The sequence below is a fragment of the Camelina sativa genome, chromosome 18 (assembly GCF_000633955.1).
Source record: "Camelina sativa cultivar DH55 chromosome 18, Cs, whole genome shotgun sequence".
NCBI lineage: Eukaryota > Viridiplantae > Streptophyta > Magnoliopsida > Brassicales > Brassicaceae > Camelina > Camelina sativa.
In genome coordinates, this window is record NC_025702.1 from 16563950 (window position 1) to 16580399 (window position 16450).

General features: G+C 37.0%; 6 protein-coding genes across 14 annotated transcripts; 4 read left to right on the top strand and 2 right to left on the bottom strand.

Annotated features, from left to right (window-relative positions):
• LOC104762057 (telomere repeat-binding protein 1-like) lies at positions 1064 to 4894 on the top strand. 2 transcript variants are annotated; one of them, XM_010485266.2, is made up of 10 exons: positions 1064 to 1456; positions 2002 to 2203; positions 2295 to 2958; positions 3041 to 3169; positions 3266 to 3328; positions 3414 to 3493; positions 3580 to 3770; positions 3858 to 4181; positions 4274 to 4337; positions 4419 to 4894. In XM_010485266.2, the coding sequence occupies exons 2-10, from the start codon at positions 2120 to 2122 to the stop codon at positions 4617 to 4619; spliced, it is 1800 nt and encodes a 599-aa protein (XP_010483568.1). In that variant the 5' UTR covers positions 1064 to 1456; positions 2002 to 2119; the 3' UTR covers positions 4620 to 4894. The 2 variants fall into 2 exon arrangements, with proteins under 2 accessions (XP_010483568.1, XP_010483567.1); XM_010485265.2 differs by having other exon boundaries at positions 1067 to 1456; positions 2292 to 2958.
• LOC104762058 (thymidylate kinase) lies at positions 5188 to 6939 on the top strand. Of its 6 annotated transcripts, none has more exons than XM_010485269.1 (5): positions 5188 to 5323; positions 5460 to 5553; positions 5798 to 6161; positions 6257 to 6533; positions 6647 to 6939. In XM_010485269.1, the coding sequence occupies exons 2-5, from the start codon at positions 5517 to 5519 to the stop codon at positions 6764 to 6766; spliced, it is 798 nt and encodes a 265-aa protein (XP_010483571.1). In that variant the 5' UTR covers positions 5188 to 5323; positions 5460 to 5516; the 3' UTR covers positions 6767 to 6939. The 6 variants fall into 6 exon arrangements, with proteins under 6 accessions (XP_010483571.1, XP_010483574.1, XP_010483570.1 ...); XM_010485272.2 differs by having other exon boundaries at positions 5203 to 5323; positions 5498 to 5553; XM_010485268.2 differs by having other exon boundaries at positions 5204 to 5323; positions 5470 to 5553.
• Positions 8629 to 10770, top strand: LOC104762059 (scarecrow-like protein 11). The gene has a single exon (XM_010485274.2). It carries the CDS (start codon positions 8838 to 8840, stop codon positions 10671 to 10673), a length of 1836 nt encoding a protein of 611 aa, XP_010483576.1. The 5' UTR covers positions 8629 to 8837; the 3' UTR covers positions 10674 to 10770.
• Positions 10798 to 12693, bottom strand: LOC104762060. The gene is made up of 5 exons (XM_010485275.2): positions 12538 to 12693; positions 11992 to 12086; positions 11660 to 11741; positions 11483 to 11568; positions 10798 to 11235 (listed from the first exon to the last, which is right to left on the bottom strand). Exons 1-5 carry the CDS (start codon positions 12577 to 12579, stop codon positions 11013 to 11015), a joined length of 528 nt encoding a protein of 175 aa, XP_010483577.1. The 5' UTR covers positions 12580 to 12693; the 3' UTR covers positions 10798 to 11012.
• On the top strand, positions 12820 to 13826 carry LOC104762064 (mannose-P-dolichol utilization defect 1 protein homolog 1-like). 2 transcript variants are annotated; one of them, XM_010485278.2, is made up of 3 exons: positions 12820 to 13068; positions 13173 to 13431; positions 13509 to 13640. In XM_010485278.2, exons 1-3 carry the CDS (start codon positions 12922 to 12924, stop codon positions 13547 to 13549), a joined length of 447 nt encoding a protein of 148 aa, XP_010483580.1. In that variant the 5' UTR covers positions 12820 to 12921; the 3' UTR covers positions 13550 to 13640. The 2 variants fall into 2 exon arrangements, with proteins under 2 accessions (XP_010483580.1, XP_010483579.1); XM_010485277.2 differs by having other exon boundaries at positions 13173 to 13826.
• On the bottom strand, positions 13776 to 15920 carry LOC104762061 (uncharacterized protein C24B11.05-like). Of its 2 annotated transcripts, none has more exons than XM_019239965.1 (9): positions 15726 to 15920; positions 15438 to 15519; positions 15228 to 15293; positions 15032 to 15129; positions 14901 to 14938; positions 14728 to 14815; positions 14357 to 14635; positions 14192 to 14257; positions 13776 to 14106 (listed from the first exon to the last, which is right to left on the bottom strand). In XM_019239965.1, exons 2-9 carry the CDS (start codon positions 15496 to 15498, stop codon positions 13954 to 13956), a joined length of 849 nt encoding a protein of 282 aa, XP_019095510.1. In that variant the 5' UTR covers positions 15499 to 15519; positions 15726 to 15920; the 3' UTR covers positions 13776 to 13953. The 2 variants fall into 2 exon arrangements, with proteins under 2 accessions (XP_019095510.1, XP_010483578.1); XM_010485276.2 differs by having other exon boundaries at positions 15798 to 15919.

Consider the following 16450-nt stretch of genomic DNA (forward strand, 5'->3'; position numbering starts at 1 on the left):
TACATATAGTTTCTGAAATTCCGGTCAGTGTCCACATAAAAAACATGTACTATTATTCCAAAAATAAAGAATGTGTAAATCAAATTTAAGCAATTGTTCTGATTTTTTTTTTTTTTTCAAAAGGGAACAAAAGGACCAATGAACATTAAAAAACTGGTTGATGCTATTTATGTTTAACGTTTATAGTTAAACAACTTAACATAAACAAAGTATAATTTTGAGTTTAGCCACTCTCTCTCTCTCTCTCACACATTAATGATCACTGTCATAGGAATGAGCCCACAAGTTAGGTTCAGGGGCCCACTAGCAACCCACCAAAAAAACTTTCTTATCTCTGAACTTAACGCCGTTTACAGTATAATACACAACGCCGTTAATTCTTCGACATTTTAATTTTTTTTTACGGTTTACTTAATTCACGCAGGATTAAACTAATTAACTTTTTTGTTGTTGGGTCCATTATAGATAAGAAAAGATGAGTATAAGTTTTATAATTTTGGGTTAGAAATGATATAAATATTAAGATAAGCTATATAGTTAACTCTTATCACACAAACCATAAAAAAAATATAAGCTATAGTCTAAAAAGGTAGATCAACCTGCCACGTGACAGAATGTCGTATATACACTAACCTTAATTGTACTATTAGATTTTATAATATGTAGAATCCATTAATTATTCTTTTAGACCAAACTTAATTATCTCCTTCTAACTCCTCTTATATTATCTAGTAATTTAAACTTTAATGAGTAGAAATATATATATTCTTGGTAAAACAAAATGAATGTGTTATCTTCTTCCATCTTAAAAGATATAAGTATAAAGTAAGAATTTTAGATTAACTTTGATTGTGCAAATAAAATAGTAATTGCATAATCTCTTTTTTTTTAATAATTAGTTCTGGTTTTTTGACATGTAATATTGTGATTGGGTAGATTCGAGAATCATGTGATGAAACACATCTACGCCACGTGGTGAGATCTTAGGGAGTACAAGCAAATGTAAAAGCGTGGCGTCTTACCTGGTCTCTCTGTATATGTGTGTGTGTGTCAACCGATAATAGCCGGTGAAAAGAAAAGAGTATAACCGGTAGATCCGGTAAGGGGGAAAAAGGTCAATATAGACTAAAAAGGGTTTAAGCAACAACAACAAAAAAAACGTGGTCGTCTTTGTTAAGGGTTTTTGAGGCGTTTCAGAGAGAGAGAGAGATTAGTTTTTTTTTGGTTGTGGTGGTGAGAGAGAAGATCGCATCGTGTGGGTAGCGTTTCAAACAAGTTAATAAAAAAAAAAAAAACGTCACTTTCTTGGGAATAACACAAGGAAGAAGAAAAAAGGGGGTGTTGTTTGGTGTGTGAGTCCCCTTCCTTTGCGTTTTTGTCCTTTTTTTTTCTTTTTTCCCGATCTCGCAATTGCCGTGTTATTCGCCGGAATATTCAAGGTTTGAGATTTTCTAAGGTGAGACAATTTTTGAGTCATTCGTCTGAGAATTTTCGTTTTTTTTTTTTCATGAGAATTTTGGTCTGAAAATTTCCTAAATCTTGATTTCTTCGTCTTATGTAATTACGTAACAATTCGTTTTTTTTTTCTTTTTTTCTTCGCTTTGTTGTTACATGAGGAGAATCGTATTCATCGATCTGTGAAATCCCGATCTGAGATTTAGAACCCTTTATGCAAACCCGTGATCTGGTGGTCCTTTTGATTTTTTTGAGATCCAAGTTTTTGTACCATCACTTCAATTTATTTATTTATTTATTTATTTAGGGTTTAGGGTTTTTTAATCTGTAGAAATATTTGGAAATGAATGTTTTGACTCTCGATTTCTAGATCTTATCTCGATTAGGGTTTTAGGATGGTTTAAGTTTTTTTTTTTCAAATGGGCTTGACCCAAAACCCTTCAAAATCCTTCCTTTTTTTTTTTGATAATTTCAGAGACAAAACCCTATTGTTTTTTTTTGTATTTTCATATGCTAATTTTATCTCATTTTTGTTGATTTCTACAGGTTGCGAATTACACTTTTAAAGGATTTCGTTGGTTGGTTTTGTTGATAATAAGCCATTGATCAACAAAACATCTTTCTGTGTGCCAAAATCACATCATCGTGTTATGCATTCTGAGAAATGGTGTCGCATAAGTGTGTAGAACAATTTGGATACAAAGACTCCCTCTTACCTCCCAATGCAAGAGCACCTAGATCCGCCCGAGTAATTTTTTTTTGCCTCTTACCTTACCACTCTTACCTTATTATCGGTTTATATGATTACTTACTTTTCATTTCGTCTTTTTGGCCAGAAGAGGCGCAGTATCGAGAAGACTGTAGTAAGTGAAGATGATAACATGTGTGCCATTGATTTGTTGGCCACTGTAGCTGGACACTTGTCATTTGAGAGCGGGAGTTCTCTCATGTCTGTCGACAAACTGATTGAAGATCATCGTCTAGTTACACAGAATAGCGTAAAGATGGAGTTCCCTGAGGAAGATACACCTCTAATGCCACCAGTAGCTTTATTATCCCAGGTTAATTCTTATCAGGGATCTTTAAGCCCCTGTGGATTCAGTTCTGTGATTAATGGCAAAGTAGAGGATGAGGCAGAGGGTTTTAGTTACTCTGGTGGTGGTGGTGGTGGTGGTAGTGATGCTTTTCAAGTCGGCAACTTCAGTGAAGATGTAAAACCGGGTATAGATGGCGATGCTGTAGTTCTGGATGCGAGGCCTAATGTTGTAGTTAGTTTAGGTGGTAGTAGTAGTAGAACCGAAGTGCCATCTATTGGGAACTGTGCTTCCCATGGCGTTCGGGATGATGTAAATTTGTTTAGTAGAGATGATGATGAAAACTTTTCTGGGTACATTCGCCCTCGTGTTACTAAAAATTCACCTAGGACTGTGCCGCGTATAGGGGACAGACGAATCAGGAAGATATTGGCTTCTAGACATTGGAAAGGAAGTTCAAGACATGCAGGTAGTTGACCGTCTGTTTCTCTTGTTTAATAACACTGATGATTGGTTTTTGTTTTGATGATGGCATGCTTTTGGTGTTGCAGATACGAAACCGTGGAGAAATTATTACTCGCAACATCAGAAGAGCTATCCTATTAAGAAGAGGAAATACTTTGACCACATATCTGATTCCATGACTGATGATTACCGTTTGCGCACTAAGATGCATAGAGGTAAAGAGACTTTTTTCTTGTAATCCTCTGTCTAGTTCTTGTAGCTTCTTTTTGTTGTTGTTGTTGTAATGAGATTGTGTAAATTTAATTTTTTAGGCAGCAGAAAGGTATCTTCGATGAAAGGCCATGGTACATCTTTTGTGTCAAGCGACGCCCATGGTAACTATAGAGTCTCATTTGTATTCTTTGTCGACTTTATTTCTTTATGAGAGCAGAGAAGCTAACTTGAGAATGGATATTTCAGTGAAACTACGGATCAAGTCGTTCAGGGTGCCTGAGCTATTCATAGAGATTCCAGAAGATGCTACCGTTGGCTCCTTGAAGGTAACAACATTACCCAGCTCTTCATTTTCTTGTCCTTTTGTCTCCTATTAAGAAACTAACATCTTTTGGTCCTTTGGCTTCTGCAGAGAATGGTGATGGAAGCAGTGAGCACTTTACTGAGCGATGGACACCGAGTTGGTCTGATGGTTCAAGGGAAAAAAGTCCGAGATGATAACAAAACCCTTCATCAGACTGGGATCTCTCAGGATAATACCCAGTTGGATTCACTTGATTTCAGCCTTGAACCCAGCTCAGAAATGCCTCAACTGTTAACTAGGTTCAGAATTCTATTCACCACTCAAAGCTGCCAATGTGTTTAATAACTCAAATCTTTTGTGGCTTAAGTTCTTATTTTGTTTTCCAGTCACCCATCGGGACATGCTTATGAGGAGGTGCTACCTGTGTGCCAAGCTGCTAACTTGGACAATGTGTTGGGATCTGACTATCATGACGCAGCATTATTCCCATCTGACCCATTGGGCAATAATAACATGACAGAAGATTTGAAAGCTATGATTCCTGAGGCGCTCACTGACTTGTCTCCTGGACCACTTTGTCGTAAACCTAAAAAAAGTGAACAGCAGCAGCAGCAGCAGCAGCAGGCTGCACAGCGCAGAATCCGTCGACCTTTCTCAGTTACTGAGGTAGAAGCACTTGTTCAAGCAGTTGAGAAACTCGGTACTGGAAGGTAAAAAACACTAATACAGATCATAGTGTTGGCATTTTTTTGTGATTGTTATTAGTAGAAGATGATGATTAAAAGTTGGGAGAAATCTGCAGGTGGCGAGATGTTAAGGTTCGTGCTTTTGAGGATGCAGACCACCGCACCTACGTTGATCTCAAGGTTTGCAATATGTAGTTTTGCAATTGCTGAACCAAAAATCACATGATTAGGTCCAATAAATCAGAGTTTGGTTTTGTGCAGGATAAATGGAAAACGCTGGTCCACACGGCTAAGATATCTCCACAACAGAGAAGAGGAGAGCCAGTGCCGCAGGAACTTCTAGACCGAGTCTTGAATGCCCATGGCTACTGGACACAGCAACAAATGCAGCTGCAGCAGAATGTGAACAAACAGCAGCAGGAGACACCATCTCAGACAGAGGGTATGCTGCTTCTGAATTGAAACTTGGTGCAGCCTGGAGGTCGTCTCTCCTTTGTGTATTACTAGTGTTGATGATATGTAAGATTCTGACATAGATGCAAAGATTTGGTCTTTTTACTTGTTTCTTTAACTTTGTTTTTTTTTTCTATTTCTTGTAAACTTTCTCAATGTAAAGTTTTTTAACTGGAATAAGGTTTATCTGACCAGTTTAGGGCTTTTAGAGGGATCAGTTTGTACATCTTTTGTCACATTCTCATTCTCTTTATATATTTCATCTAGGACTTTTTTTTATTATTCCCACTCTTCTTCAACGTATAGGTTTGTAAATTGGTTGAGCGCAAATGTGTAATACATGAAATAAGTCAGTTAGTGGAGGAGGGATTTAAATACTCGAGTAATCAAGTTATTGAAAGCTACCACGTACATCCATTTAGATGGAAGAGTATCTACACCTACAGTAGTCTGATTCCCAAGTTCAGATTTTTTAACCAAAACCATTCTCTTTTTCTGAACCGGGAAAACAGCAAACCGGTCAGTACTTGATCTAGAAGAAACCCTCCGAGTCACTTGAAGGGTTTGAACTGTGTTTGTTGTATACTCTCTCTCTCTCTCTCTCTCTCTCTCTCTAAACCCTCCTTTTGTCGATTTCTTCTTCCTTCACGCCGTCGACTTCTTCTTCTCCACCCAGCGAATCCGGCGACCGACCTTGTTGATGTTGGTTCTAGGTGAGTCCCAATTCTACCCACCGCCTCTTTTACTTTGTGAATGTGTGTTTTTTTAATACATGTCCTCAAGACATATTCTGATGCTCTCTGGATATACATCTCCAACGATTTCTCACTTAATTTGGGGTTTACGAAGTGTGTTTCAGTACCTGAATTTTTTGACCTCACTCCAAGGTTTTTAGCTGATAAGGGCATGAAACGGATCTGCTTGTTTTCAAGTGTTCAACTTTGTAAGTTAACTAAACTTAAAAAAAACTTTACCTTTGTAATGTTTTTGCTTCTTCGAGTATGTTGATTTGTGTTAGCTCAGTGAACTCGAAAAAGGTTACAAAGCCAATTATGCTGAATAAAGAAATGAACTTTAGATCATTAACCTTATGGATTTTGTGAATTTGAACATAGTTTTGCTCTAATTTTGTATATGAGATCGTTTACTGTTTGCAATCCTTTTATCTAATACCTTCTGTGTGTTAGTTTCTAGAAGTTTCAGAGCTTTAGCAGTACCACGATCCTTGAACTATCCCGTGCAGTCTCTCAAGCGTTCATCAGTTCGGATGGAGATTGGTCGTAACTTATCCTCTGGTCTCACAACCGAAAGTAGTGTAAAGCCAAGAGGAGCATTGATAGTTCTTGAAGGTCTTGACCGCAGCGGGAAATCTACACAATGCGCTAAGCTTCTCGCTTTCTTGAAAGGTTTAGGACATCCGACCGAGCTCTGGAGATTTCCCGATAGAGAAACCAGTGTTGGTCAGATGATATCCGCATATCTCTCTAATAAGTCTCAGTTAGATGATCGCACAATTCATCTCCTTTTCAGCGCCAATCGATGGGAGAAAAGGTTCTTCTTATCTTTTTAGCTATCTTATTAGGTTCCTTTTCTTTATGTTCTGCTTCTTAGTAAGAAGACTAATAAAATTGTGTGACCTTTTGCAGATCATTGATGGAGGAAAAGCTTAGAACAGGAACAACGCTCATCGTTGATCGTTACTCATATTCTGGTGTAGCATTCTCATCAGCTAAAGGTCTTAGTATTGATTGGTGTAAAGCCCCGGAAATAGGATTACTGGCTCCAGATTCTGTACTTTACCTTGACATTTCACCTGAAAGAGCTGCTGAGAGGGGTGGATATGGAGACGAGAGGTACGAGCGAGTTGAGTTTCAGAAAAAGGTCGCAGACTTTTATCAAACCCTCCGCGATTCTTCATGGAAGGTGAAGGAATGAATGCATTAAGAAGACTCTTTGTTTTGATACTCTTCAGAGTTAGATTAGAGATTCAGAATGAGAAAAACTAAAACCTTGAATATGTTTGTGGTGATGTATAGGTAATCGATGCAGGTGAAGCTATGGAGGAAGTAGAGAAGAAGATTCAAGAAGTGGTATTAGATCAAGTCAAAGAGTGTAGTACTGAAGGAAAGCCTCTTATTCTCCTATGGTCATCTTAATGACTCTATCGATTACAAGTTTGTGTGATTTGGACTCTTTTGGGCTATATAAGGCCCATTGATAGACCCAATTTTTATTTGCTATCGTCGTCAGTAATGACGTCTTTTAATCAATTATTTTCGTGTAAACTAATTGAGACGCCATTAAGTAAAGAACAAATCATTGAACGATACTGCATCAGGTTAACAACTAAACTAAAATCATGTTGAATAATCAAAAGTAATTAACAATAGTATCAGTAGATATAATCATGATAGTAAGGACATAGCCCACGCGCTCTCGACCGTGAGATACCTTAACTCATTCAGATTGAAGTTTAATGATTGGACGGTGTATATCACGCACGTAGAAGATTATGTTCTTTAGGAGGGTCAACAAAAGATTATCATTACAAAACCGATAGAACAAAAACTCAGTCAAATGATTAATAATAGTAACATAACAACATTAAGCAAAGATGTGTTGTTTACACTTCGGTCGCAGATTAAGGAAAAGAGTTATTTGATATACGTGCATAAGACATTATCCAAATTGTTAATTAGACAAATAAGGCATTTGGAAGTTTAGGAAATGGTCCCAAACAATATTTAGTGTTGCTTCTTAATAAGGTTACACTTGGTATGGAGAAAATAGTCTAAGATTGTTTCAGAGATATTAGAGAGATTGATTATTCACGGTTTTTAATTACAGTGTAATTAAAATAAACATACACTTTAATTAAGGTAGAAGCTGAGATAAGATGAAGTTAGACTAACAAAGTCGCATTCACCATGAATATTCAATTCATCTATCTACCTCCTTTCACCTTTCTATTGAGGCATTGACTAATAATACTCATTCTGTCTTATAATGATTGATATTTTGAGATATTTTTTTGTCGATTAATGTTTTGTAAATTTCAAAAAATAATCATTGAAAATATTTAAAATTTTGAATTGTTATTGGTTTAAAATTGAATAATATCTCTTTAGTCAAAGGAAAAAATATATTTAAACTCAGTAATTATTATTTTCTCAGTATTCACAAAACTCTATACCACCAATTGAGTGATTGATTCACTTATTATCATATTATTAAGAAATACTAATTGTTATTTATATATGTCATGACTGTATTAAGGAATCTAATTGCGTCGTCTTTTGAACTCTGACTGGTCAAGAAAAAATGTAGACAGAGTCAAAGATATGAAATGATTTTGTTACTGCCGACAAATAATAGAATAATAGTAATAAGAAACAATGTTTAGGCTTGGTATCCACGTTCCCTTCACCCAAAATATTTGTCAAATTCCTTGTACATCAAGATTTTTATCCTTTAATTACTTTATATACTAATATTTCATTATAAAAAGACAATAATTACCAAAAAGGCTTATTATTCCAAGTTCTTTTGTACACCAATCAGATAAAAAGCAATCCGATTTAAGCAGTGTTGCTAGAAAAGAATCAAAGAATAATATTTCTTTATCATATTTGGTTAAAAATTGCAGTATCTGCTTCTTAGCTGATCGTAGATTCGTATGGACGATTCTAAACAGAATATAATTTTAACACTAAAACACCACAAGAGCAAATTCATATGGTCATTAGTTGTTAGAATTTTAACACCATTCGATGACTTTTTCTTATTATAAAAAAATAATTCCCAAAACAGAGTAAAAAGGTTACTGACTTTTAGTCACGACCAAGCAAATGCAAGAGGGAAGAAGATAAAAAGATAATAATCAAACTCCAAAAAACCTAAAGAAGTAGTTGCAGATAGATCCGACACTAAATTAACTAACCTCTTTTTTATTTAAATATATATGTAATGTTTTAATTAACTTGATCCACTATTTGTGGCTGCTAAAGTAGTTTCCTCGAAAGTTCCATTGTTCTTTCCCCAAAAAGAACCATTTAAAGCTCTCTTTCTCGAGTCTCAACTGTGTTCACATGAAACTTCGCACCGCTTTCTTCTCTTCCTTAGAAAAAAATAAAATAAAAATAAAACTTTGACAAAAAGCTTTCAACTTTCAAACTCTGTTTCTTTGTCTTCATCATCACCATCACCATCCTCAGTGTGTTAGTTAACATGGACGCTCTGCTTCAAGTTTCAGTTGATGGGTTCAGATTTGAGAACGGATCTGGGTCTTGTTGCAAACCCAGAAACAATCTCGAATCTGGGAACAATCTCTTCCCCAGTTTCCACGAGCCTCAGACTCAGTCTTCTTCACCAAACGATTCACCTCCATCTGTGTGTTTGGATAACTCCCCTGTTCTTAAGTACATCAATGACATGTTGATGGACGAAGAAGATTTCGTCGGCGAATCTCGTGACAATTTGGCTTTACAAGCCGCTGAGAGATCTTTCTACGAGATACTTCAGCAGCAATCTCCAGAATCTGATCATACCACTAGTTCCTCCTCCGGTGACGACCCATTTTTCACTTCTATCAGCACAACAACGACTTCAGCAGATTCAGCAGCGCTGGTTTCGAACGGAGAATCACATAGAAAGTATCGTCATCGGGATGATGAAGAAGATGATCTCGAGACTAACCGGAGAAACAAACAACCTGCGATTTTTGTCTCGGAGATGGAGGAGTTAGCAGTAAAGTTCGAGCATGTGTTGTTGGTATGCAAAGCGAACCAAGAAGAAGATGAATCATCAATAACGAAACAACAGAGTCAACAACCAAACAGAGTAGGGAGAGCTAAAGGTTCATCTAACAGATCCAAAACGCAAAAAACTAATTCAGTTGATCTTCGGAGTCTCTTGACGCAATGTGCACAAGCTGTAGCGAGCTTTGACCAGAGAAGAGCTGCAGAGAAACTCATGGAGATAAGATCACACTCTTCTAGCAGTGGAGATGGGACACAAAGACTTGCTTTTTACTTTGCAGATGCGCTTGAGGCACGTATTACTGGAAACATAGCACCACCTGTCTCTACTCCGTTTCCTTCTAGCACCACATCCATGGTGGACATCTTGAAAGCGTACAAGCTCTTTGTTCATACTTGTTCCATCTATGTAACGGATTACTTTGCAGCAAACAAGTCAATCTACGAGCTTGCTTTGAAAGCAACTACGCTTCATATAGTTGATTTTGGCGTTCTCTATGGCTTTCAATGGCCTTGTCTTTTACTAGCCCTGTCTAAAAGACCGGGAGGACCACCAAAGCTCCGTGTGACTGGAATCGAGCTGCCACAATCAGGTTTCCGTCCTTCAGACCGGGTCGAAGAGACTGGTCGAAGATTGAAAAGGTTCTGCGATAAGTTCAATGTCCCGTTCGAGTTCAACTTCATAGCCAAGAAATGGGAAAGCATCAGTCTTGATGAAATTGTGATCAATCCAGGAGAGACAACTGTTGTCAATTGCATTCATAGGTTGCAATACACCCCGGATGAGACTGTGTCACTGGACTCTCCAAGAGACACGGTTTTGAAGCTATTCAGAGATATCAATCCTGACCTCTTTGTGTTTGCAGAGATTAATGGCATGTACAACTCTCCATTCTTCATGACGAGGTTCCGAGAAGCGCTTTTTCATTTCTCTTCACTCTTTGACATGTTTGACACCACAATACAAGCAGAGGATGAATACAAAAACAGGGCACTGTTGGAGAAAGAGTTACTTGTGAGAGACGCGATGAGTGTGATTTCCTGCGAAGGTGCTGAGCGTTTTGCGAGGCCTGAAACCTACAAGCAATGGAGAGTTAGGATTTTGAGAGCAGGGTTTAAGCCAGCAACAATAAGCAAACAGATCATGAAGGAGGCTAAGGAAATAGTGAGAAAACGTTACCATAGAGATTTTGTGATCGATAGTGATAATAACTGGATGCTTCAGGGATGGAAGGGAAGAGTCATTTATGCTTTTTCTTGTTGGAAACCTGCAGAGAAGTTAACATATAATCATGTAAGCATCTGAAAATGTTACTTCTCTATTGCTTCATTTTTGTCTCCCAATAGTATTGTGGAATATGTTTGATCCCATGAGTCGAATGCATTTCTTTTTTCTGCAAGTACATATTGGATTCAAACCTTCTTGAAAAGATAAAAAAACTGTTCTTCATCATAGATAATAAGGAGCTACCACAAGCATACAACACCCAAATAGAAAATTCAAAACTTTTGGCTATAATTTATATCAAACGGGTTGCAACACCACGTGAATGATGATACAGACAGCGCAACATATGATCTACTAGCACATATGAACTGATAACTAATGGATAATATAGGTTGCTGAAGTTAGCTAATTTAAACTCTATTTGGATTGAGGTTTCGGTGGCTTCAAAACGCTCCAGTCCACTTTCTTGCTCTTCGGTTTCTTGAAACCATTGCCTCTTTTATTGCTCGGTGATGGGTTGTCACTGCTTCTTGGGGACTTGTTTGGACGGTTTCGTTCCTCAGAGACTACCTCAGACTGTTTTCTTTTCAAGTCACCATTTGTTTCCCGACTTGGCTGAACCTTCGAACTCTCCGGTTCACTGAAAGAGGATACATTTTGACTATTTACAGTTTAAAACTTTAAAGAGAAGCAAAATCAGAAATGAACCAAATGATAGGTGAATAGGTGATAAATTCTACGGCTAATGGCTATCAATAACGACTTCATTTGTCTCAAAATAAGATGATCAGTTAGACAGCATTGTTCTGTTGTACGCATACTATCCGGTAAACTAATTTTGTTGAGAACCAAAAGGATTATAGAAGCGAAGACTGAAGAGTACAGACCTAAAAGACATTTTTCCTCCATTACTGCTAGAGCTTGTGGGAGAAGCATCTGTTTTTCCACCGTTTACTGCCTCTTCATTCAATTTCTAAGGAGAGAACAGTTTTATTTCAGAAAGCAGAAAGGGAAGAACATCAATCGCAAATTCTTCCAGGCCACAGCGAGACACACGCACTAACCTCGATAGAGGGATTGAAAGACTGAAATGACATGCGTCCTGACAATGCACCCGGCTGAGGATCCCAGTCTGTTATGACCACACTGCATCGAAAAACAAATCACACATTAGAGAACATTACCAAACGCATAACAGCAGATACTGACAACTAACAAAACTATTGAAATATTGTCAAGTATCATGAACACAGGCTAACTGAAAGTGACTAGACGGTTGAAGTAATCAATCAAGATCCCAAAAACAAGAACAGTAGACAACACATATACAATGTCCTCATTCCCAGCAATCTGATGTAAACAAAACATTAAAATGACAACAAAAAAGAAACGGTACCACTTCTTTGCAACAGTGCCGAGGGAAGGAAAATCCCCATTAGGCTCTTCATCAACCTTCTTCTTCTCTACTTTCAGAGCAGACCTTTGCATAAACTATAGCCAAAGAGCATCAATCATTCTTTGTACATAAACCAACATGATTGTCATATGGAAACAACAACACGTATCTTGTCTCTCAATTATAAAAACCAGATTACTCAACTCGAATTCTACATAATTAATGCAATTTCTTCAGTGAAAAAAATTGCAACTTTAGTCCCAAACCAATGCTATAACTAGTGCTAAGCTCAGTGCTAAAAGGTTATTAATTCAAATTATAGATGCAAGTCAACACAGACCCTAAAAATCAAAATCCCAGCAAAATAGAGCAAAAAATTCAAATTTTAAGCTCGAATATACGAAATAAAGACCAAACCCATTCTAAATCATCCAGTTAGTTCCTTCAATTTCAAGGTTGAGGAGACGGAAGATAAAGCGCAGTCATGTTACATATCTAAAGCTACTACTAACTAGAAAGAAAGAAGAAAAAATTAAAAGACAGTACCTTTAGATTTTTCAGAGTGCTACTAATCTCTCTCTTCGCCATTGTTTCACCAACACGAGATTCCCGGTACCGGAGAAGAGGATATAGCTCGAGTGTTTTCGTTTTTTAGGTTTCGATTTCCGATTTGAAGCTCCGCCCCAACCAAAAAAAAAAAAAAAAGATTTTTAGGTCTAACTGATAAAAACCTAACCGATTCAAACCGTACCAAATTGAAATATTTTAATTACCAAACCAAGATTACATTGGTTTAGTCTTTTTGGGTGTATATATATTTGATTCGATCTTGTCTGAACTGAAGCATATGAGATAATGATGACCAATCAAACAGTCGACAGCTGAACAAACAAAGTCAACGAAGCCCAACTCTTCAGGAGAGAACCAACGATGGATTATCTTGGGATTGATCTGAGCTGCGCGATGGGTTCTCTCCGGAACGGTGAGTTTCCGGCGAAAGATTGTCTTCTTCCTCTCATCTCTAAGCTGCTCGGTTACTTCGTCGTCGCTGGTTCAATGACCGTCAAGCTTCCACAGGTTAGTTAGTTAACTCAATCAATCAATCAAAGATTGGATTTTTTAAGCCTATTTCCCAAATTTGTTGTTAATTTCTGTAAATTGAATTGGACTTTTGTTTGAAGATAATGAAAATCGTGGACAACAAGAGTGTAAAAGGTTTAAGCGTTGTAGCATTTGAGCTCGAAGTGGTTGGTTACACAATCTCACTTGCTTATTGTCTTTACAAAAAACTTCCCTTTTCAGCTTTTGGTGAATTAGCTTTTCTTTTGATCCAAGCTTTGATCTTGGTGGGTTGTATCTATTACTTCTCTAGACCTCTCTCTGTAGCAACTTGGGTCAGATCGCTTCTTTACTTTGCTTTAGCACCAACTGTGTTGGCTGGTAAGATTGATCCTTTGCTATTCGAAGCTCTTTATGCTTCTAAGCATTTGATTTTTCTCTCTGCAAGAATCCCTCAGATTTGGAAGAACTTCATAAACAAAAGCACTGGACAACTTAGTTTCTTGACATGTTTCATGAACTTCGGTGGAGCTTTGGCGAGAGTTTTCACCAGCTATCAGGCGAAAGCTCCACTTAGTATGTTTATAAGTTTCTTTATCGCTATCATCACTAATGGAACTATTATGAGTCAGATTCTACTGTATCGGAGCAAAGGAAAAGAAGAGCGGCAACTGAAAGATAAAAAGATTTTATGATGACAGTCATGTACTTTGCTTTGTAAAAGAGATTAAACCCAAATGTTGCAATTGTTCAATAAAGTAAGTTTGTTTTCATTACTACTCAGTACTCACATTTCCCCCCAGTTTCAATATTTTTACTCTTAAAGGAGTGAATAGTTCAGTAGTTTTTCACGCTATTTTGTTTTTACTATTTGCTGTGAAATGCATGCAAGTGAATGCTTGTTTAAGCAATGGTTTCAATGGCGACCTTTTGCCTGGTTCTAAGCTCCTCGCCTTTTTCCTCAACAGCTTCCCATAGTTCAGGAAGAGCTTCACGAATGTTGTGAATATGCTCCAATGCCATATCTACTCCTTCCTCTCTCTGTGAGGTCCCAACCTAATAAGTTTTTTATAAAAGTGAGTGAGTTTTGAGATTGACAAGTGTTGTTTTAAACTTGTTTGTATCTGCTTCTTTTACTTACCCATATGGTGTGGAGACCAACGCGTTTCCCAGTTTGTATGTTGCGGATACTGTCATCAAAGAACAACTGAAAAAACCCCCAAGACATTTGCAACTTATTAAGCTTCAGTGATGAATTGGTTTAGATAGATAAACAAAAGCAGTTAATAATTTGATAAGTTCTTACTGTCTTCTTAGGATTGATGTTGGCCATCTTGAAAACCTGTTCGAATGCTCCTTCAGATGGTTTGCATATAACTGGTGTCTTTGGAAGTTCGACTTGGGGGTCAGGATTTGCCATGTAACTGATTATGTCGAAGATTTCTCTAGTTTTGGTATCATGAGGAGTTTCAGTTTTGTTGATGGGGTTCAGAGTCTCGAAAGATATGACTTTTTCGAAGCAGCCCTCTAGGCCTAGCTTGGAAATGATCTTGGCTGCATGAGCCTTGTCTGCATTCGTGAAAACCTATGGAAAGAATAAAAACAATGGTAAATTAGATAAACAAAACAATCTGAAACCACATTTAAGAGCTTAGCATCAAGGAGCAAAACACATACAACTTTGCGGATAGGCAAGCTAAGAATAATATTCCTCAAAATTGGGTCAGGCTTCAATGTTGAGTATGGCAATCTCCCATGAACAAAACTGTAAAACAAAGGAGATAGCTCAAGTTCCAAACACCTTACAAAGACGTATAACGCAAACATGAAAGACAGGTTAAGTTTGGTACCTGTGAAAATCATCGTAGTCAAAGTCATAACCCACAGCCTAAAAGAATCAACATAAGAAACGAATATTAAATAACAAGATTGAATGATATGGAAGAATGTTACAGTGTGGTTAAGAAAGATATAAAGATACCTTGAGACCAGCCATAGTAGTTCCATAAATTTTATAAAGCGCGAGGCACAGTTCTTGGACTTTAGCTTCTTCAATACCAAGTTTCTGAGTCATATACTCTAAACAACAACAACCAAACGTTAAGTTATACGCTATAACAAGAGCAAGCAATCTTCCAAAGAAGAACAACTAATAAGAGAAAGCGAACAGACTTGACCTTGAATGTTCGTTTTCACTTGCATAGCCAAACCAGAACTGAGAGGGTAAAGAGTATCATCTATATCTGTTTGATTATAGTCAAACCAAAAACAATTATTATTAATCAGAAAAGGTTAAAACTTTAAACCCAAATCTCAACCACCAAAATTGCAATACACCAAACTAATATTCAAAATCCAAATCCTAAAAAAATCGTCCTTTTTCTTACCAAACAAAAGACAATCATATTTGGCTTCAGAAGTTTGCTTAAAGTCTTCCTCGTACGCCATTACGATAATTCCAAATCACACCTGAAACAAAACCACAACCAACTGAATCCAAACGTCTCCAACACACGTTTCACATAAAGTTCAAAACTTTTGACATCAGATCCCAAAGATTAACATCTTAACTCATTCACCAAAAACATATACATATTACTAAAATTTTATTATCCGAAACCATAAACCAAATTAGTGAAACGATGACTAAAAAAAGGATAGAGATCGAATCATACACACGAACATGCAAAGAAGGAATCTGAAAACGAAGAACAAAAGATAAAATCAAAAATGAAGAAAGTGGGAACCTTTTTCTAACCAATGAGAAACTTCAAAGAGAGGGAGAGAAAGATCGAGAAGAAGAAAATGAGAATGTATAAACGAAAACGTTTCAATGGCTTCTCTTCTCTTTTCACACAGTCTCTAATGACACATCGATTGGTTCTCATTAAATCTAGGGACAAACGCATTTTTTCTCTCTTACTCACTCACGCGTCGACATCTACGATTTCTCCACGTGGTTGTTTAGCTTTTCTCCTTCATAAAGCTAAACGAATAATACGATGACACGCGTATTGTATGAGAACCGACCAAACTCACTTTTTTTTCAAAAATGTATCGTGCGCTTTAATTTATTGACCTACCTTAAATTCGGTTCGGTTTAGTTTTATTGCTGATGTACCACTCCGGTTAACATGAACCGGACACACAACTTGAGTTTATTAAAGAAGGTTAACCATCTGGAACTCTCCAAGACTGAAGTAATTTAATTAGCCAATATACGAGACCACTAGAATATGCTGTCCTATATTATGTGACACATAAGCATAACTCTTACGTTTCTACTAAAATCTATGAATTGTCTAATCAAAAGTTTTGTTTTGTCCTCGTTTGTAATAGCAATTACCAAGTTTTATGGACCACACTTGTGCTATAAATACCTCGAAACATGAAAGAAACG